At 29.5% G+C, this 23,209-nt stretch overlaps 1 protein-coding gene across 1 annotated transcript; it reads right to left on the reverse strand.

Annotated features, from left to right (window-relative positions):
• Window positions 1–41: 41 nt before the first annotated feature.
• Window positions 42–968, reverse strand: LOC114733218 (uncharacterized). Its single transcript, XM_028920632.1, has one exon. The coding sequence runs from the start codon at window positions 966–968 to the stop codon at window positions 42–44; it is 927 nt and encodes a 308-aa protein (XP_028776465.1).
• Window positions 969–23,209: the final 22,241 nt, after the last annotated feature.

The following is a 23,209-nucleotide window of genomic DNA, read 5'->3' on the forward strand; positions in this document are numbered from 1 at the left end:
CAACCTGCCACATGCTACATAGTTAGCTGCATTGTCAGTTACTACATGGACAATATTCTTAGGACCAATCCACTCAATGACTTCACAGAATAGAGTAAATAGAGTTTGGCATCTTTGACTAAATCTGAAGCATCAACAGACTTCACAAACACCATTCCGTGTGTAGAATACACTAAGAAATTTATCAAAGTACGTTGCCTCACATCGGTCCATCCATCAGCCATGAGTGTGCAGCCATTGTTTTTCCATTTAGCTCGATGGCTATCAATTAGTAACTGACATTCTTTTCTCCAATCACTCAGCAAATTGGTTTTGAAATCATAAGCACTAGGAGCTTTAAACCCAGGCCCAATTGAAGCAATACCATCTACAGCTTTTTGAAATAACGGGCAATCAAATGCTTTAAATGGAATGCAATTCACAATGGCCCACTCAGCAATCAACATTTTTACACTGTGTTTCGCTTCTTTGGTTGCTAATGCACTTTTAATACCCGGTTGAGAATCAGGGGTTGTGCGAGGAGCAAAATAATTATCCATACTCCCTATAGATTTTCTCTTTTTTGCACTACTCATGATAATTGGTGAATCAACATGAGTATCTTCAATTTCCTCTTCTATATTTTCAATGGCTTTTTTCTTTGAACACTCTTTCAAAGATTCTGTCATTCTATGACGTACATCATGCGAAACTTTTTTACAAGAAGATATTTGACCAGTGATACCAGCAAGGTGTTGCTTCATCCTATTTATTCCACCACCTCTATAACTATTACCACAAAAAAGGCAGGTGTATACATTTTGTGTCCCTTCTTTCTTATAAGCAACATGTGCCCATGCAGGATCAGTTTTTGCACGCAATGAAGAAATTGGTGTAGGAGGATTGGAAGTTTCAGTGTTGGGAGTGGAAGATTGAGTATTAGGAGTGACATTATCATTTCCAGAACTTTGATTATTTGAAATATCCATCACTGCTACCTCTTGAAAAGAAAACAAAATCCATATAAAATCAATTTAATCCAGAAACAGATGTACTAAGATGGCATATATGCAATGACATTGACATTCAGGAAAACATAATTCAGCTTATTAGTGATTAGTTTTTGACACTTTTGCAAAATCTTTCACTCTTATAAGGCTGAATAAAAAATCAACTCAAAAGTGTTATATTTTGATACAGGCATACAGCTAGTAAGCAGGCACACAGCTAGTAAGCATCACATCGCTGAATAAAAATCTAATTCATAACAAAACTAGTAAAACAACGAAGCTGCTGGCTGGAGACCCTATGACATTTAAAGCTAGTAAGCATCACATGCCTGAATAACAGAATAAGTCAATAAACAATTAAACATCAACATTGCAAACCCATATAAAGAACATATATTAGCCTTGAGGAACCGGGAATGACAGCGGCGGCAAACCCATAAATAACATCATTATCACGAATTCACAATATACGGATATAATCACAGCAAGACTCATTCAGCAAGACTCATTCACGATATAATCAGTAATCTCAGTAAAACAGCAAAATTCATTCAATAATAAATTACAAACCAAAATGACAGCGGCGGAATGAGGAACCGGAAAATATTAGCCTTGAGGAACCGGGAATGACAGCGGCGGCAAGGAGACGAGGTCACTCTCACTACTCACGAGCAGCAGGATGCGTATGCCAAAAAGCTTGGAGAGAGTGAGAGACAGACGAATTAGGAAATAGGATTAGAATTTCAGGGGTTTAGGGGTTTAGAGCATAAAGAGGAACGGGGGAGGCAGTATTGGAACTCATTCTAACCGTTTCAAGAAGAGGAGACTTGCGAGTTGCGAGCTCAGATGGTTGAGGGAGACCGGAGATCAGACTTGCGATGAGGTTGAGGGAGACCGGAGATCCGACTTGCGATTACTCTGGGATTTTGGAGCCTCGGAGGTGTGTCGGAGTCTCGGAGACCGTCGTGCCGTCAGTGACTCTAGCGAGCAGGGATCTTGGAGGAGGCGATTTGGTTTCAACGAGGGAGGCCGGAGGCGAGCTGCTGCGGTGCGATGGTCGGGGAGCTGGAAGAAGTGAAGAACCGAAGAAACGAGTGTAGAGAATAGAGATTCAGGGGAAATCACATAATGGGACTCGGCGGCAGAGGAGAAACTGAGAAAGGAAGGAAGGAAATTTTTTTTTTTTAATAAAAACGACGTCGTTTAGGTTATAATATCAGGCAAAAAAAAGGGAACCGGGTAACCCGCCAAACCGGGTTTACCCCGGTTCTGTACCGGTTCTGACCGGTTTAACCGGTTTTTTACCGGTTCGGTTCTCCCCCGGTTCAGCTAGTGAACCAGACCGGACTGCAGACCGGTTCACCGGTTTTCCGGTCGAACCGGCCGGTCCGGTCCGGTTTTTTTTTCATTGGTTTTTTGTGGTTGACTTAGAGAATGACTATTTAGTGGCCTTTATTAGACTTAAGTGTAATTTAAGGAGTGTTTGCCCGTGAACATCGATACTCCTATTCTGCCTCCTTTGCTTTAGTTGAAAACTCAATCTTATTTATTAGTTCAAATGTTTTTTCTGGTTTATGCTTTTGCCGGTTCAATGCAGTGTTTTGTGTCTTTCTTTTTCAGGCATTCATGTATAGTTGGCTTATTTTATTATTATTATTTTTTTGAAACATACAATATCTGTTGAACCGATGACTATATTTTTTCTAGGATGGTTTAAGTTTTGACTGTTTGAAATGGGTTTCTATTCCGTGATGATTTTTCAAACTATGTGTGTCATTTGCTTAAAAGCCATAAATTTGGGACTCTATGGGCCAATAATCTTATGTCGGCCACGACCAATTCTTTTTGGATGAAAAATGATGTGTTTGGCTGATGAAGTAGTCGTTTTCATTTTTAGTTCACCCTCCAGGTTCATTTGCACTTTGAAGTAGTTCAAGTTTCATGACGAAGCGCAAGCTTTTTCCGATATAGTTCTCCAATTTAGTTCGCAAGAATATTTTCTTGATTGCTCCCTAGCTTTTCTCCAAAAAAAAAAGAAGTCTCAATTGCCTCTCCCTCTTCTTTTCACAGACTTCTTACCCAATGTTTTAGTCCCTTTTTTAATCCTATTATCACTATTATTTGCATAAAGGAGAATCCTACAAAAAGGAGTTCTCAAATTAATTTTTTTTTGCCAAAATGTATTATTATTTGCTAGTTTAATGTTACTAAAATCTATTAAAATATTGTTATTACATCTGCTTTGGTATTAAAGTGCCATTACATTTAGTAATTTCAAATTTTTTGTTTTGAAGTTTTCCTTTGCTTTTTTCCGCAAAAAAATCATTTGAAAAATTGATTTAAATCAAATCTAATCTAAATTAATAAAAGCATAATCATACTCTTGGCATATGATGAACTTAATCACTGATAGCGATTTCAATGTCTTTGTTGCAGGTTATAATCACGGGCATCGAATTTAAAATTTAAATTTATGTTTAATTATTAGTGGCTAGAATTTTAATCGTGTGATACCATATTCAATAAAAAAATAAAAAAAGATATTAAAATACCCTTAAAAATACTAAAAGATCAATTAGAATGGGTGAATTTTAAAATTTCAAATCAGACTCCTTATATTATTTTTTAATTTTAAAATATTATGAAATGACAATATTGTTCTTATTATCAGTTATTACTTTCACATAGCTATTGACTATTCTAATTTCATTATTGACTACTTTTGCTTTCAAAATTCCGGTGATTACATTTGTATAAGTATTAACTACATAATAGTAATAAATAATTAAACAAAAAGTAGTCATTAGGTCTCTAACAACAATAAATGTATTTTTTTGATTTTTGAAACAAAATTAATCAATAGGGAAACTATAATAGTTAATAATTAAACAAGAATAGTTACCAAATTTTTAAAAATGAAAGTAATCAATTGCAATGCTAGAGTAGTCAGTAGCTAAACACGAGTAGTTATCAGAATTCTAAAAACAAATGTAATCAATAGCTAAAAAAATAGTCAATGCATAAAAAAGGATAGTTACTGGAGCTTCGAGAGCTAATCAGCTAAGTTCCTATGACAAATCGCTAGAGTTTCGACAGCAAGCCAATAGTAGGGTTGTCAACGCCTAAGCTCCGGTGGTCAGAAATTGGCTAAGGTGGCAATATTTAAAAAAAAAGAAATAGTGAAGGGCATTTGTGCAATTTTGTAAGATTTGAAAATTCCAAAATAGTAGTAGGTGTCTCAAGCAAAATTTTGAAATTCACCCATATTGATTTGTCCTGTAATAATTTTCAGGATATTTTATTGTTTTTTTCCCCCTAAAAACAATTTGGGAAAAGCTCTGAAAAATTTCTATTGTAAAGTTAATTGCATAAAGGACCAACTACTGAAGAACTTAGATTCATGAGTAGGAGTAATTTTTCTTTAATTGCATGCAACTTATATTAAGCTATTTGCTTTTCTTCTTTGGCCAATGTTTGGGTTCATTTAAACAATAAATTTTGTAACCTAGATTTCCAACCAAGTAGAATTAGAAAAAGTAATATTAAAATAAAGAATACTCGCACGTAACTTATCAAGATAAAAAAAACATGGTAAAATTTTTTTCATATTAAGTTCTGGTATCTCGGGATTTTATGAGAGTTTTTTCTTTTTTAGCTTCAGATATTGGTGTGTGGATCCTATTACTTTTTTGGTAATTAATAAAATTAACTTCTTTTTAGCCAAAAGAAAACTCTTTTTTCACGGACTCTCTAAATAATGAGCCTATCACTCCCATAAAATTCAACTGTATTTTTATTTATTTCATGGTCTTATTTTATTCCAAATTATCATAATTTCAATTACTGGGACTAAATAATCTCTTAGACTCTTATTCAATATATTTATAGATTAAAAAAATAAAATTTTTTTTTGAAAGTACCTCTACGTTTTTTAATTTTTAATTTTGTACCCAATATAACAAAATTACAAGAGATAATGTTACTGTATAAGTAAAATTACATAATTTAATTAAGAAAAAACACATAGGTACCACATTAAAAATTGAGAAAAAGTATAAATACTTCTAATATGATTGTTCTCAAAATAAGTATAAAAATAAAAATTTCCTCTCTCAGTCAAGTCTGCAGTTACTAACTCTGTTTCTTGTAGGAGAATCCTAAGATCCTAACCAAGATGATGATGATGAGGCTCTGCTCAGAAAGTTTGAAGAATACTAACTCAAAAGGAGTCACAGACCACCTTCATACTACACAACAGGAATTTATGATTCTGATGCTGACAACTCTGACCCAGAAAATGTCATAAACCTATCCCCAAGTTATGAACCCATATGCAAAAGCTTACGATCAGCATAATTATCAAGATATCTGCTTTGTGTCATATCAAAAGATAAGGAGGACTCGTTAGGAATTTGCTTTATGTGATATGTCTACTTTAACTTTACCTTTATTAAAGTAGTTCATCTTGTTATAGTAATTAAAATAGTTTGTCTTGTTGTAATAATTAAAAGGATCTTTGCCTTTATGTTATATTGTAATAATAATGTCTAGAATCTTTACTATTAGGTTTTGTCATGTTATGACCCAAAATCTCTATATAAATCATGCTTTGCTCATAATTAAAGGCAGAAGGAGTTGTAATAACTTCCTTGTATAATATTAGTGTGCTTTTCTCATGACTTTTCTCTAAATTCTTCTCTTCTTCTGAAAGCCTCATTTATAATACTTTTCTTCTGTCATCAGAAATTCTGAGTATGTCCTGCACTTGCCTCTTTCAGAGGATCCTGTGCATCAAAAATAGAATCTGACCATGATTCATTAAGGTGTATTTAGTAATGACTTTCCTAGTTATCTTAGATATGGTATTCAAAGATGAGAGTTCTAACATGGCATGTTAATGAGTTGAAAATAAGTGGCTTTACCTGAACTAAAACTTTGAATATTAGACTACGTTAGCTTGGTTTGTTTTAACACACGTTTAATAAGGAATTATTCAAATTAATTCGAGTTTCAAAATTGAAGAACTAATTTTAATTAATTAAATTAAATTAATAACCAACACTAATTAATTTATTTTCCCATCATTTTATAATTAATAAAACCCTTTCTTTTCCTGAACAATGAGCCTATTAATTATGGCGATAAAGTTTAGATATGTTTTTGAATGGGAAAGTTAGAAGATGTGATAGGAGAGAATGTAGGAAGTTTTGTTAGGGTAATTTAGCATTTGTAAATTTTACGTTTTAAAGTTTGCTCCTTCTAAAAAAACTTGGGATAGGGTGAGATACCATTAGGATTTTTGATATTAGTGAAAAAGTGACAACCTAGCTCTAATACCAACTAATACAAGATGGAAAAAGGGAAAATGAAAGGGATAGAAGAGATGGGTTAAAAGAGGGGGAAGAGGAGAAGGAAGAACTGAAAAAGAGACGAGAGAGAAGGGTGGAAAATATTAATTCTTATTTAATCATCAAAGTTGAATATAAATGAAAATCTTAACCCCTTTTTATAAAACTTCTAAAAATATAAAATAATAATAAAATCTTAAATTAAATACTAATCATAGTCAAAGACAATAAAGATAATTGCAAAATATTAAAAGACAATCAATATAATAAATCTTAATTCTAATGAATATATACTTTTATTCAGATCTTTAACGGATTCTCTAGATATCTGATTAAATCCTAATTATTTCATATCTCATTCTCCATTGTTTTTACTTTTAAGATCCTCTCCAATTAATATAAGGAAAAAAGACAACAAAAAAATGATAAGTCAATAATAAAATTCCCAAATAGTCACTTAAATAAGCAAAATTTTAGTTTAGGTATAGGTGACCAAATTGAGATTTGCAAATTTACTGAAAAGACCATATTGTCCTTTATATTTTTTCAGGAAAAAAAATACCAAACACCCTCATCACCCTGCTGGTTGCCCAAGCTTCAATGTTGCCGGCAGCAGCTGGAGTTCTGATGGCCTGTTGGCGACTAGTCATTGGAGCTTTGGCGGCTGGAAACCACTTTTTTGGAGATTTTTTTGAGTCAAGTAATGCAATTAACAAGTTTTTCTAATTTTATTAACGAGGTCGGTACAACAGTTAACAATAGATTTTTCAAAAAAATTTACAAAGTGACATTTTTACAACTTTAATAACGCGGTTAACAAATTCTGTAATACTATTAATAAGTTTGTTGTGGCATTTAACAGTTTTTTGAGAAATTAAAAAAGTGATATTTTTATACCTATGGTAATAAGAAGTCGTGTCACGATATTAACAACTCTTATAATATTATTAACAGCTTTAGTAACAAGTCATGTAATGATATTAATAACTCTCATAACCACAGTGATAGCCTAATAAATGAAAATTTTTTGTTGTACAACCCTCATAGGAGTTAATATTAAAAACATTAACCTTCATAAGGAAATTTTTGTCAATGGCACTATGAGAGTTGTTAATATTATTATATAACTTGTTAATTATGTTACTGAAATTGTAAAAAACATCAATTTTTGAATTTTCTAAAAACCTGTTGTTAATTGCTATACTGAGCTTGTTAATAACGATATAGAAGTCGTTAATCGTGTTATTAAAATTGTAAAAATGTTACTTCTTAAATTCTCTTGAAAATATTTTGTTAACTGTTATACTAAACTTATTAATAATATTAAATAACTTGTCAATCATATTACTAGACTTGTAAAAATTCCTAAAAAATGAATGATGGTCATTGGAGCTCTGATGACCGATCTTCAGCTAGCCGCTGGAGCTCTAGTCACGGCTGCCAACCTGAACTTCGGTGGCCGCCGGCACTAGAGCTCTGACAATTGGCTGACCGGTAAGGGTGCTTGGTTTTTTTTTTTTTTAAATAAAGGGTAATATGATCATATTTGCAATTACCAGTTTGGTCACCTATACCTAAGCTGGAATTTGTTTATTCTGGTGACCATTTGGGGAATTTAAAGTTTAAGAATCATTTTTTTGTCATTTTTGTTTATTTATGTCCTTCTCTCTAATTTTTGCTAAATATACTCTGTAATTGTATACATCCAACAAAGAAAATAGTAAAATAATAATATATGTTCTCCATTTATTAAATAATTGTCATTTTTTGGCTCAAAAACATAATTGCCATCTAAGTTATGTAGACATATGATAATATTTAATAAATGACCAAATTGGCAACAAAAAGTTATAGATACTCATATTAATATCATTACGCTTATCATCAAAATAAACTGTTTGAATGGTAAATTCTTTGCTTCACGTTTTCTCACCCCATAAATAAATGTATTTTAGGAAAAAAATTATATTTATTGTCTCCAACTAATTTCAACTAGCTTTTTTTATCAATATAATTTGTTTAATTGTTTCTTATAAAAAGAAACTAGAAATATTCACGATTGATACGATGGAATATAAAATTAGCAAAATATGTCTACTTGCCTATATTACCTTCTTGGCTGCTTTTTTCTTTTTATTTTTGGAGAGTTGGAATCCGCAATCTTAAAATCAAAATTTGAATGAATAGGCTTCAATATTTTATAAGATAGATTTTTAATCATGGTTCTAGGCTATTTAGATTAAGTTTTTGGAATTTATTTATTATTCTTCAGAATTATATATTTTAATAATAATTTTTCAGAATTATTCACATTTTAATTCTTAAGATAGGGAGTGGGAAAGTGGAAAAAAAAAAGAAAAAGAAAAGAAGTCAAATCTGAGTGACTTTAAATTTCCCATTTTAATTAATAATATTACAAAATCAACGATCAGATTTTTGCATGGCACCTATTTCTTATCATTGCTTTTTAATTTTTTATATTGAGTCATTGATTATCTTTTTTGTTTTGTCTTAATTACAAGAATCTTCTCTCTATTTTGATCATATATATTTTAGTTTAAACATTACTACAGTTAAAAAATATAATAAAATTTTTTTTACAAATATTTTTAATTAAAAAATACTACCTACTGTTTTAATTATAAGACCTTGTTTATAGACTACAAACAGGATCTTATAATTAAGACAGGAGGTAGTATATTCTAATAAATCTTGTTTACTATTTTACCCTCATTGTATTAAACCTATGTATAGTTTATCTTTTAATATTAATATTTACTAATGGCCTATTTAATATGTTTACTAAATTAACTTAATTAAGACATAATTTTATAATTTAATTAAAAATATATATATGTACACAATTACAAAACATTCTCTCTATTTTTTTTTCCTGAATTACAAAACATTTTCATCTACTATATTTTTAAAAAAATTACAATTCAAGTAAGTTTTAATAAATAAATAAGATTAAACATTTAAATTTATTGTAAAATAAAAATTTGTATTTATAAAACTAATGAAATTCATAATTTATAATATGGTAATCAATTTAATAGTATAATAAAAAATGTTAAAATATGTATTGAAATTATTTTTTAATTTTAAATAAAGATATATCATATGTTATTAAATAGTAATTATTAAGTAATATTTGAGTTGAGGAGGGGTATTTTGGTTAAAATAATGGGTCAGCTCTATGATTTGATGATCAACTAATGGTTGGGTAACTAGAAGTTGAATTTTAAAACTAAAAAGAGGTTTGTGCAATATATATTTTTATTTTAAAAGAAGTCCATAGAAATTTCCAAAACAAAAAAGATCTCTGTAATTTAGGTTAAATAGAGAAGATGTTAATATATTTTACTCTTTTATATTTTTTTTCAAAAAGTAATGTCATTTAGATATAACAGTAAAAGAGGCATTATTATTAATTTATTATGATATTGAGCGTCATTTTCAAGGCTTGGTGTAATCTATAGTGGCCATGCTAACTATTAATTATAGAACATAATTTTTTTGTTAATTAATATATTATGTTATGATACACATTGAAGAGAGAAAGCAAAAAAAATATATATTTTCTTCATTTTTTTAAATAATCGTCATATCTGGCCAACAAAAATTGTCATTTTAAGGTTATGTATACATAATAAAATAATTAATAAATAACCAAATTAGTAAAAAAGGGGTGCACAACATGTCACCCATTCGCAAAAGGTTCGGGGGGTTGGGGAAGGGTCAAATCCCGTAAGATTTAATGTAGGCAGTCTTATCTTAGAAATTATTTTCAAGAAACTGATTCCAGGACTTGAGCCCATAATTTTCTGGTCACACGGAGCCAACTTAATCAGGTGCTCTAATGCTCTCCTTCCAAATTAGTAACAAGATGTGATGAAATTTGAGAAAGTGGATTGCTGCCAATTTCCACACACAATTTTAAAAGTGGGACTAAGTTGACTTATTCAAGTTATTTATCTTCCCTTTACCAGAGCTAGATTTTAACGCACAGGGTTGATAATGATCATAATCTACTTTTTACTATGATAAATAACTAAAAAAAAAATTATCTTGGAAAAAAATACAACTTCAAGAAAAAAGAAAATTATAAAAAGACATAAATGGAATACAATGACATGAAGTATTTGGGAATAAAAAACTTGCTATGTTCTTATATATTCTCTCTCTCTCTTCATGTTTCAAACATTTAAAAATTTTAAATGAAATTAAAGGAATCTGTTTTGAGATTTTAATTTAAAAGAAAAACAATCTCATGTATTAGAAAAGCATTTGAAATGAGATTGATATGGAGGGAGCAAGTGTGATGTTTTGACCAACACATCTATTGCATTAAAGCCAGCCAACACACAGCCTAATACATCAATTTTTTTTTAATGTTTTTAATCATTAAATGGCTTGTGAATAGTGAATTGTGAGAGAAACCATCGAGATAGCTTGGTGGAAAAGTATTTATATATATATATTAATTTTGAAACATTAAGCTTAATAATTAAAATACATTCTAATTCATGTTAAAACTATGAAAATTTATGCCTTAAATGGCTTGTGAATAGTGAATTGTGAGAGAAATCATCGAGATAGCTTGGTGGAAGAGTTTTTGTATGTAATAATTTTGAAACGTTAAACTTAATAATTAAAGTGCATTCTAATTCACGTTTTTTAAAACTATGAAAATTTATTTATTAAATGGCTTGTGAATAGCGAATTGTGAAAGAAGCCATTTTTAAAACTTAAATGGCTTGGAGGAAGAGTATTTATATATATTAATTTTAAACTGTTAAACTTAATAATTAAAGTACATTCTAATTCACATTTTTTAAAACTATGAAAATTTAATCATTAATTTCAATCCAATAATCTATAGCCATAGTGGTCTCTCCACTTTACTGAAGACGGGCATTCCCAAAACATTAGTTTATGAAAATTTTGAGATATTACCTACAGGGTTAAGTTTAACGAAAAGAAAGTGTTTTATAATATAACAAATTAAAATTTGAGCTCCTTTCAGAAGAGGCGGCTATGTGTGGTGTCCAATAATATGGGTGTACATGAACTAAACCATACAAGGTTAGCTGCCAACTCGGGGTTTGGTCTAGTAGAGACCTCCAGCTAAAAAAGGAAGCATAAAGTTTAGTCCAATTTAGTACCAACTTAAAATCATATTTGACTCAACTTAATCTATTGAACTACCTAGACTTGTTCAGGTAGTTTAAGATCTCGATTTGATTTTTTTTTTTTAATGGGAGGTAAAAATTCAACTCAATATTTACAATAAGGACAACAAAAAATACCCATAAAACTAAACTCAATATAGGTAGATGATTGAGATTGATTAACATTAGAAATTTGCTCATTATCCATGATTGCACAAAGATAAAATGCAAGTATTAATAACAAAATAATTATTGAAGATAAAATGTATTAATAATAAAAAAAATTAATGAAAATAAAATTTTGTAATTTGAGTGATAAAATCCCAAGTCCAACTCTAATAATTTTCAAGCTTAAACAGGCCAGCTTGACAAGCTTAGTCTATTTTCAAAACTCGCACGTTCTCCATGGACGTAAAGCCATACTCAGAAGGGAGAGATTTCTTCATTATGAATTAAAGATAGGGTCCAAAGTTACACAACATTAATTGAAAAGCACACACTAGTTAGGTATATATTTAGCGAGAAAAGAGCTTAAACACGAGACTCCTTTTTTATTACTAAATTTTATTGCAATGTAAATAAACATATTAAATAAAATCAAGGATCAATTTAGCATGTGCTTTGACTCTTGAGCATGACTCTTACTCCCCAAAATTCAACATAAAGTCTGAGAAATGGAGTGCAATATAAAGCACAAGTAATATGGATATACTAGTTGTAACTATAACTCAGCAAAAATAGCTTTTTTGGACGATTAAGGATCACCTAAACCATTAACTTAGTAACTAGGGAGATAGATAGTTACAAAGGTTCATTTGAGAGCTAGTCTTACTTTAAGAGGAATAAATCATGTTCTAAGAGTTTGAATGACAGAAAGAACTGTCATATGAAATGTCAACTCTACATGACCAAAAGATTTAAATTTTAAACCCTCTCAACTTCCTGCTTTGATTTTCAAGCAAAAATGCCACCATTACTATGTTTAAAGGATCTGCAAGCTAAGTCAACATCTTCAGCTTGAAAACAGACATGTCCAAAGAGTTGGTTAATTGAAATAAAGTTGAATCATAGTAATTTGCTCTAGCAGCTTCAAGCTCATCCGAATTTTAACATTAAACATTAGGACCAATTAGTTGGGAGAAAACTTAAATCCTTGCTATGTTAATGCTAATCTTTCCTAACTTTTCATACCTCAAAATAACTGCAGGTGACTTTCAAAAGCACATGAACTTCTCATTTGATTTTTTTATGAAGAAATTTCCAGTAAGGAACCAGCATGTGATCCTAAGGTACTACATCCTTCCATCTTCCCCTACAAAATATTGCATATGCATTAGCAGCGTACTTGATTAAAATAGAATCACTCAATTGGATAAAGCTGACTAAAAATTATAATCAAATAACCAATAAAACAAAAAAAATAAATGCACATTCTAACCTTACCTGTCAATGCCATGTAGTTCAGTGATATGAGTCCAATGATCACTCAAATACTGTGATGAAAAGAGTTTTATGTTCCCTGCCCTCGTGTTCTGGAAACCAAGACTAGTGATTACCGTTGTTATTTCATCAATGGGAACTCAAACACAAGTCTCTGCATCAGGACATAAATAAAAAAAAAATCTTGAATCACTGGTCTCACCTGCATTTCAAAACTCTCACAAGTTACCATAGCACCAAAATTGGATCCATTCAACCTAAATGTTTCATTTATTGCCTCCAAAAACCATCTCATGAAATCAATATAAAAATATGAAGAACTTATTAAGGTTCTAGGAAACAATACAAACCATCAAATATTTTTTATCCGGCAAAAAATTAAACCCTGAGTTCGATTTAGAAGCACACATATGACCATCACTTTCCATGGGTCATAAGCATGCTCCTCTTGGAGTAAACGATACACAAAGCATGGAAGCTTCCAAGTGTTGTCTGGAGTCTTCTTTCTATAGGCTTCCCTTTTTTCCTCATGGTCTCTAAGAGGGCGTATTCTGTCTTTGGGTTCCTTCTTCTTCACACCACTGGAAAGAGGAGGAATATTTGCTTTGGAGTTCTTCTTAGTGATACCATTACAAGTTAGGCACAATTCAGCATTACGAGTAGCAATCCACTTTAACATACAATTTCTGACCTTTAATTCTTCTCGCTTGATTGAGTCTTCCTTCGTACCTCTACCAATAAAGGAGCAATGATTCGTTATTTTACCAAGAGAATCATAATACTACCCCTGATTACAGGACTAAACGAGATAATTAGGATCAGAGGTAGTAAGATTAATATTTCAAAAAAAAAAATAACGATGATAGGAGAAGCTTATACATACTTAAACTCATAACACGCAAAAGGATTTTGGTCCTTCCTCCGCTGCCGAAAATCATTGAAAATCTCAGCATTTCTTTTAAGAAATTTTGTATGCAAAATGATCTACCCATCATCAAGTTTAACAAGTATTAAGCCCATCTTCTCATGCGTTGATTTTACTCCTTTGAAGTTGTTATCAACAAAATGCTCCATTTTTCCTAACAGCATAAATCATGAAATAATTGTTAGATTTAAGGTTTTGATGATAACAAACTTAAACAATATTTGTTTTAGTTGGTTGATTGATTGCCTGATCGATCGAGAGATTATCAATAAGTTGATGGATAATTTTCCTGTGCAAACAAGTAACTTAGCAGAAATTTTTTGATCGATAACTTGATAGATAATGTGTTGATTGATCAATTGATTGATCATTGTTAACTCAGTTATGTATAAAAGTCCGCAAAAAATTATCGATCAATTGATCGATAATTAAATGATCGAATAACTGTCAGATAATGGGACACAAGTCTGGTAAACTTTTATCGATCACATGATCGATAAATAGATCATCGATGAGGAGACAGATAAATGGTAAAGTGCTCTACTTACTTTGTATTTTGTCTTAATCACCATTTATCGATCACTTTATCGATCAGTGATTTTTCGATAACGTGATTGAAAATTGCTTTATAACCCACTCAATATGCAGGTTGTTATCCTTGTGGCTTATCGATCACTTGATCGATCAGTAAATTATCGATCAAATGATCGATCATCAGTATCTTGTCTTTAAATTATGGTTTTTTGATCACCTTATCGATAATCCAATTATCGATAATATGATCGATCACTCATTTACATGTATGCTTTATTTTCACATAACGTGATCGATAAATCAGTTTTTTGTCTTTACAGGACTAAGTCTCTATGTTCTATTTTATCAATCACTTGATCGATCATTCCTTAATCGATAATTTATTTGATAATTTATATAGTCTGTGTTTTCACTGAATATATTTTTCTTTATCATTTATCGATAAGTTTATTCATCATCTATTTATCGATAAATTACTCGATCATTACTCCTTGGAAATCTATTTCTACCTCTCAGCTTTATCGACAACATGATCGAACAAATATTTATCGATCATTTGATCGATCATTGACTTATTTCAACCGGTTACAATAACTATCAAAATACGTTGATTATTTCTCTTCGAGCTTTTCTCAACCTTCTTGATTATCTTAATTCTCTATTTTAAAGATCTCAAAACAGAAAGTGATCTTGAGACTGTTCTTTACATGTTTTTTTCTTGAAGTCATTCTTTTTACTTTTCGATCACTTGATCGATCAATGATTAATCCATCTCTTAATCAATGAATGTAGTTACCGGTTTTAAAAGTTCTCACTTTGAATGATCGATCAATCAATCATTGATCATGACTTCAATCAAGGATGTTCATTTCATGTTCAATATTATCAACTACTGATTGATTCTATTTTTCAATAAATCAATATTCATTTGTTCAGTTGTGTTCTTGAGTCTTACGCTGCAAGGAAAACTTAATTGATTAAAGTATTGTTACAGATTGCAGAGAAAAGTTCAACGGTTATCCAACAGTTTCTTAGTAGCCTATTACCTACCATGTCAGAAGCATTAATGGCGAGAACCGTTGCAACTGGAAAAACACGCAACCGAACTCTCAACAGCTAGAAGCTCTTCCGTCTAACGGTTACTAAACTTCCTCAACTATAAAAGGTGTGAAGAAGAATTGAATGCAACAATTGAATACGCAAGCTGCCTTCTGCTAATAATTTACTGTTGCATTCAATACTCTGTTCTTGATAATATTGAGCTTCAATGATTCTCATTTATTTACTTTGCGAGAGAGCTTTATCTATCATCTTCAATTACTTTCTGAGTGAAACTCAAGAGTGTGGACTTTTGAGTGGGTTTATAATCTTACAGATAGTAAGGGGGAGTGATTGAGTGAATCAATTGCTGTACCATGACACCAAGAGCCCGATTAATCTTGGAGTATAGTGAAATTCTCAGAGGTGTTCTAAGGACTGGACGTAGGTCAAGTGGTTGAGACCGAACCAGTATAAATTCTGTGTCCACTCTCTACGGTGAAATCACTCTAACTCACGCTCTCTGTTTCTATTTAGCTTACTGTTTTAATATGCAAGATTTTTATAACTCACCCAATTCACCCCCTCTTGGGTGAGACTGCCACTAACAATAATAAGATTAAAAAAAATTGGCAGAAGCCAACACAGAGAGAATATCGATTAACGCATATCTAAGAAACCAAGAATGTGGGAAGACGATACTGCGATTAACGAGGAGGGTTCTTGTTGGGAACAAGACAGCTCCTTTGCCACCGTGAACTTGAAACAAGCAAAATGGGTCCGGCAGAAGATAAAAAGATGCCAATGAGCATACCTATTAAGGGCAAAATTGTCCTTTAACAAAGATAAATACCACGGAGAATTATCTTGAGGTTCAAAAGAAAAAAAAATTAATAAAAAGTCTCACCAGTTGTCGATAGACCTTGAAGTAATTAAATTACCTTATTAGGACTTGGTTGCAATTCCCCCTAAATACTAGTATTTCCCAAAATGAGATTAATAGATCACTTCGAAAATTTTAGGGCTTATTTAGGGAAAAAAATTTGTTTGGTATTTTGTTTTTAGTTGATTGTTGTAAAAACACAAAAAAAACAGTAATGTATTTTTAAAAATTAGAAAATCACAACAAATTTTACACGTTTTCATGCTTTTGTGTTTTTTTTTTTTGAAAAATTAGAAAAATTTTCTTTTCTTCTTATCTATCACCCACTGCGTATCATTACCGGTGATAATTACCACTTTTCCAAGTATGATTTTTTTTTATATTTTTGTTTCAAATGTGGATTTTTAAAAAATTATTTTGCAAAGAAATTTATTTTCAAAACTTGTTCTAAAAAACAATTTTATAAAATTCTTTTGAGAATAAGAAAACAAAGAAAAAAAATAAACAAGCCTTTAAATTGTTTGATCTTCTTTTAAATATAAAAGATAAAAAAAATTTATGAAAAGGACCAAAATTTTAATTTAACAAGAAAAAAATTTCATGTGACAACTACCACTTGTCCAAGTGTAATTTTTTAATTCGTTTTCAAATGTGATTTTTAAAAAAATTATTTTCCAAACAATTTTTTCAAAATTTGTTTTAAAATTTTTTTATAAAATTGTTTTGAGAACAATAAACCAAAAAAAAAAGGCGTTTGGTCTTCTTTTAAATATAAAAAGTAAAGGAAAAGGTTTATGAAAAGGTCCAAAATTTTAATTTAATCGGAAAAAAAATTTCAAGTAAAATAACACTATGAGGGAAAAATTTTGAACTAGACAGCCTGTCATTTTGATTAAATGGAACAAATTTATTTGCGAATAATAATAACCGTTAATATTCAAAAAATGAAAAATACCGTTATGATTAAAATAATTTCAAATTCTGATGATAAAAAATGCTACAAAACTTAATTTAAGTGTCAATTATTTTTATTTGGGAGAATTAGAGAGAACGACAAATGAGGAGTCATGTTTATGGAAGAGTATCATAAAAAATTAAAATTATTTAAATGAACCAGATATGCAAGTATAAATTTAAAAATACCACATCGTTCCTATTCAAACCTCCTATATTTTCTCATATATTTCTTCCTACATTTTATTTTTAAAACTGATATGAAAATAAAATTTACTAAATTAAACCTGATTTTTTTAAAAGTTTACAAGTAATATAAAAATGAATTAAAAAATATGCAAACATTGTTTAGTCAAATTTAAATTAAATTTCTATTTTCTTTATAAAAATAAAATTCTGTTTTTAAGACCATCAAAAATTTTAATTAAAAATAAAAGTAATATAATTTTATAAAAATTTAGATTATTAGATAATTTATTACACACACAATTTTAAAAAATTCAAAGAAAATCTGTATAATTTATTTTTTTATTTTATTAGAAATTTAAAGCGCATTGAGAAATAAAAATTACTCCTCTGGTCCTAAATATAAAACACATTTTGTAGTATAAAGTTGTACTATAAAATAGATCTTATATTTAAGATTGAAGGAATAAAAAAAGTGTATGACCTAATAAGGACAAAATCATCCTTTCAATGAAAAGATAAACATTTTCCAAAATCAATCTCCTACCCCTAATACTCTGTTTAAATGGGAATAAAAGTTGAGACGAGAGAAAATAGAAGAAGAAAAAATGGAGAGAAAATGTTACCTTTCTTTCTGTTTGGATAAATGAGAGAAAATGGTTAAGAAAGAAAATAAACAAATATATAAATGACTAAAATACCCCTATTTTCATATCAAAATATATCATGCTATAAATCAAATTAGCTATCCTAATAAAAAAAATCATATTAACGACAATATCATTAAATAATTTAGAATCAAATTACTTGATAAAAATTTATTATCATGTGATTATATTTAAAAGCCAAATAATTTAGTAAAAAACTATTCTTTTTAAAGATAAAAATAAAAAAAAGTGGATCATTTTTTTTAAATCAAACATAAATAAAATGAAATAAATAAATAATGTATTATTTAAGATTATTAATAAATAGTTAAAAATTTAATATAAAAGTCAAAAGAGATGAAGAAATTATATATATATATTTGCATGAATTTTCTACATTTTTCATTGAATGTGAAAGAATGGAGTTCATGTGTAGCTTCTAATTTTGGCCACAACATAATGAGATAATTTTGTTGAATTATAAAATAGTCATAAGTAAAAATAAAAGGAAAAACTTGCATTAAAGGTTGAATGTGATATTATTTAACTATATTTGAGGAGGGCATATGGAAAATATGAGTTTTCTTCTCATTTTTTTTTCATATGTGGAAAGAAAAGTTGAAGCAAAAATAATGTAAGCGCCACATCCCATTTTTTCTCTCACCTTTCTCTCCTCATCCAAATAGAAAAAAACTTGTCTCTTCTTTCATTTTCTTCCTTCATTTTTTGCCTCTTCCATTTTCTCTTCATCCAAACATGGGGTGAAGAGTAAAGAGAAAGCTTCCTGTCTTTGAATGGAAATATATTTCTTTTTAAAAGATCGTTTAGAAAATTTTAAATTGTTTGATCTTATTTTAAATATGAAAATAATGGAAATTTTTAGGAAAAGCAAAAATATTTAATATAACCATGAAAAAATTCCAGGTTAAAAAAAACCACTAAGGAAAAAAATTCAACTATACGGCCAGTCTTTTTTATTAAGTCGAACATTTTTATTCGTGATAAACATTAATTGTTAATATTAAAAAAATTGAAAAATACGTTTATGATTAAAATAATTTCAAATTCTGATGATAAAAATGTATAAAAAAAAAAACTTAGTTGTAAGTGTCGATTATTTCAATTGTGGAAAAATCACATTTTAAAATTTTGATTTGAAAATAAAAATATTTATCTGTGAAATTTTTTATCACTTATTATCATCTCAATGTAAATCTATTTTAAGTTTTTAACCAAACCGGTGATTTATTTAATCTTCCATGTTAAAGATTTTTTTTTTGGTGGTTAGAATTTTATTTCATAAAATTAAAATTTATATATACACAAAACATATATTTGCCGTGTTGATAAGATGATTTCAAATTTCAAGGTTTGAAATATAGCTTTCACAATTTATTTGTTTTCATAGTAAAATTTTTATTATTTTGCCATATTTTTAAATTTGAATCATTATAAAATTGCTAGCGATAGGTAGAAATTTTTAGGCAATACTTATATCAAATTCTTTATATTTACTATGTATTCATACATGGTCATGTGACCTATTTTTTAACTATAATAAAGCCGCATGAAAATAATAGGTCACATGGCTATATGTAATTAAAGAACTTAATCTAATTACTATCTATATTTTTTAGATAAATATTTTTCTTTTTTCTTATAAGAATAAATATTATATCTTGCAAGGAAAAGTTTTTTCCATAGAACAGTATGGGGGGGGGGGGCTAACCCTTTGTCTGTCCTCACGCTTGCTCCTTTGAAATTTATTGTTGCTGGTTTGTTATGGACCATATAAACCCATTAAGAACAAGTACAAACCGCGTGAAAATAATTTTACAAAATGTAATTTTATCATTGGAAAAAAAACTGTGTAATTTTATGCATAATATAGGACAACACTTAGGTGAAGTCTTTTTTTTTTTTTTTCCCCTGGTGAACTAGGTCAAGTGCTTTATATCATATTCATTATGTCACGTTTTCTAATCATTTATTGCTATGTGTTTTATTTTTAAAATATTAGCATTTAATATCATTTTATTATAAGTTTAAATAAAAAAAACATGGTTATGTGAAATTGGAAAGCTTAACATAATAGATATAAATAACTTAACCTAGCTTATTATTTGGATGGAGAGTAAACAAGGATGGAAAATAGGGAGAAAATGGGCTCTAATTTGTTTGGATAAGGGAGGAAAGTAGTTTTAGGGAATTAATTTTGTGAATCATTCGAGGATTTCCTTGTGGATATTATAGCTTTTAAACAAAAATATAAATTTTTAATTTAGGATAAAAATAAACGATAATAATGATTTATGATTTTGAAATTAAACGGATTAGTTTACCTTATTTTATTTTAATCTCTTTCCTCCTGTTTTATTTTTATTTTTTTTCATTTGAAAAAATCACCTGTAAAGAACCTTGAAATTGTGAAATTCCCAAAAGAGTATCTCAATATGCATAATTCCAGAAAAAAAATGTTATAACCTAAATTAGTTTGAAATTTAAGGGGGAAAAAATAGAAAATAGTTCCCCACCCCCTCAGCGATCACATAAGTGGTTGGCTAGCTCCACAGCCTCCCGCTAATAGAAGGAATATCTTTAGGCAAGTGGTGAATGTGGGAGCTGATCCCAAAACCACATGCATTTCAAAATTATGGGTAACCACTGAGCCATTAAAATATATTAATAGTATGATGAAAACATTTATACAAGCAAACTCCTTAGATTTGACTGCAAGTTCAAGCATTGAGTATCACAATATTTGCATAGGTTTTGATTATATTTCATTGGTTAAAAACAACTTTCATTTAATAAGTAAATAGGTCATTCATAACAAACATTAGTCATATTTAATAATTGATAATTGGATGAATAATAGGCAAGGTGAATTACTGAAATGCTGTGGATTTACCATGCCCTACCAACGGGTAATATGATCCTTAAATATGTATTGCTATGTTTTATTTGAAATTTAATAACTTCAAATGTTGCCCCATATCCATTCATTTTCGTGTTTTTTAATCTTTATTAATTTAATGATATTATTTTGTGCAAAACAAAAGCTGATGTAGGATATGATGTGGATGACATTTATGTTAAACTATTTTACATGGAAATGGGAAGCTATGGTCACTTAAAAATGATAAATAGTTTAAAGTATTAGACTTATTTTTTTTGGGACAAAAGTTAACTTTTTGAGTTAAGGTACAATTTTGACAATAAAATTTACCTTAAGAAGCATTAGGCATTGATGAATTCCCATTTTATTATATAATTTTATATCTATTACAGCAAATAAAGGAAAAATACAATAAACGCAATTAAATGGAATAAATAATAAAAGGGTTTTATTTGTCTATCTTATTTATAATTTCTCTTTGATGGATTTATCTATGTGGATGAAAGGTAGTTCCTTGTTTGGTTCGAAGATATTCCAAAGAGGTTCATAGGCTAGGGTTGAAGACATTGACATAAAACCCAAACATTGTTGCAAGGATTGATGATGGACTTAAAAGTGTTAAAAACGCAGGCGTGGGGCATCTATGACGTTTGGGGCTTTTAAGACTGTAATGGAGCCAATCTACAATATGGTTAGAGCGCATTCATATTAATTTATCACATATGCTCTTCAGTTTGGCCCTTAAACCATCACTTAAATTGTAAGTACTTTCATGGCCACGTAGCTCAAAAAAGCAGCTCACATTAAGGAAGGGTAGAGCGGTGATTTCATAAAGCTACTTCCTCAACAAGTCAAGGAAGGTGCCACATAAATTAATGAGGGGCTTGTTGGTAACTTCTAAGATCATCAATCTTTTAATTAATTTGCGTAGCCATTATATTTAATTAAGCAAAAGATTTAATATCCCACAATATCTCTTATTTAATTAAATATAATGACTAATCAAATTAAAGGAAATATCTCCTTATCAAATTCATATCAAAATTCAAATGATTATTCCTACGAAATCAAGCCACTCATGAGGAAGAAAATACAAAGATATTCAAGAAAAAAGAAAGATGAAGCAAGAAAGATGAGGAAGAGGCTAAAGATTCATCAAGATCAAAGATCAAAGATTTAAATTATATTATCTCGATTATCTTTACACCTCTACCTTTTTAGGTTACCTAAAGGAACACATCTCTTAGGCTATAAAAAAAGGACTGAGATGCAGATGAGGAACATGCTGCACTCACAGAACATATCGCATGAGCATATAGATTTGTGGTGCCATTCCCTCTCTCAACAATGTTGTCGTCTTCTAGCCACATGAGTGGCTAGTTCCCCTTCTTTCTTGGGGATGAATCTTAAGGATTAAGCTTTAGGTTTTATCTAGGAAGTTGTTATTTGATTTTCTTTTTATGAATTTAATGATTTCTTAGGGTTTTAGGTTTTGAATTTTCATATCTGAGACTTTTATTTTTGTCACATCTCAAAAAATTTTACTTGGATATAGGGAATAAAAAATTAGGATAAGAGTCAATGTAAAAACTAGATGGGGAGACAAAACAACTTTTGATGTGAAACCTCAATAAGATCCGGGTGGCATTTTCGTAATTATCAGTCTAGGAAAGGTAAAACCGGAAAATTTGAGAAAAATTTTAGAAAATTCCTAAAAAATAGAAAAAGTGTAGATTAGAGGTTTTAGAAGCTCATTTGAGGCCCGAAAGGTGAAATTACGGTGAAAATGAATTATTATGAAATTTTCCATAAACAGAGGCTTTTTTTAAAATATTAGAAAATAAGAGGAAAATAATTATTTTAATTAGTTAGAGGCTTTAATAAATTTGAAAAAAAGGTGTATAATTCATATAAATATTTATTTGAATTTATAAAATTGATTTTAGGCCTTGGAAGTTTAGGAATTAATTTTAGAGAATTTATTTTCCCGCAATGACACTAATAGAGGTCTAATAGGAGAAAATTCAAAATAAATATCTAGAGGTGGCAAAAAATTCTAAAAATTTTCAGATCATGTTATCATATTAAAAGGTGACTTATCATGAAGATAAATCAATTTTTAGAGGTCTGAAAAAATTATAGAACGTTACTAATGAATAGTAACTGATAAAGTTTCAAATTGGTTTGTGATT

Source organism: Neltuma alba, unplaced genomic scaffold, assembly GCF_004799145.2.
Source record: "Neltuma alba isolate B1F8T4 unplaced genomic scaffold, ASM479914v2 tig00012988_pilon, whole genome shotgun sequence".
Taxonomy (NCBI): Eukaryota; Viridiplantae; Streptophyta; class Magnoliopsida; order Fabales; family Fabaceae; genus Neltuma; species Neltuma alba.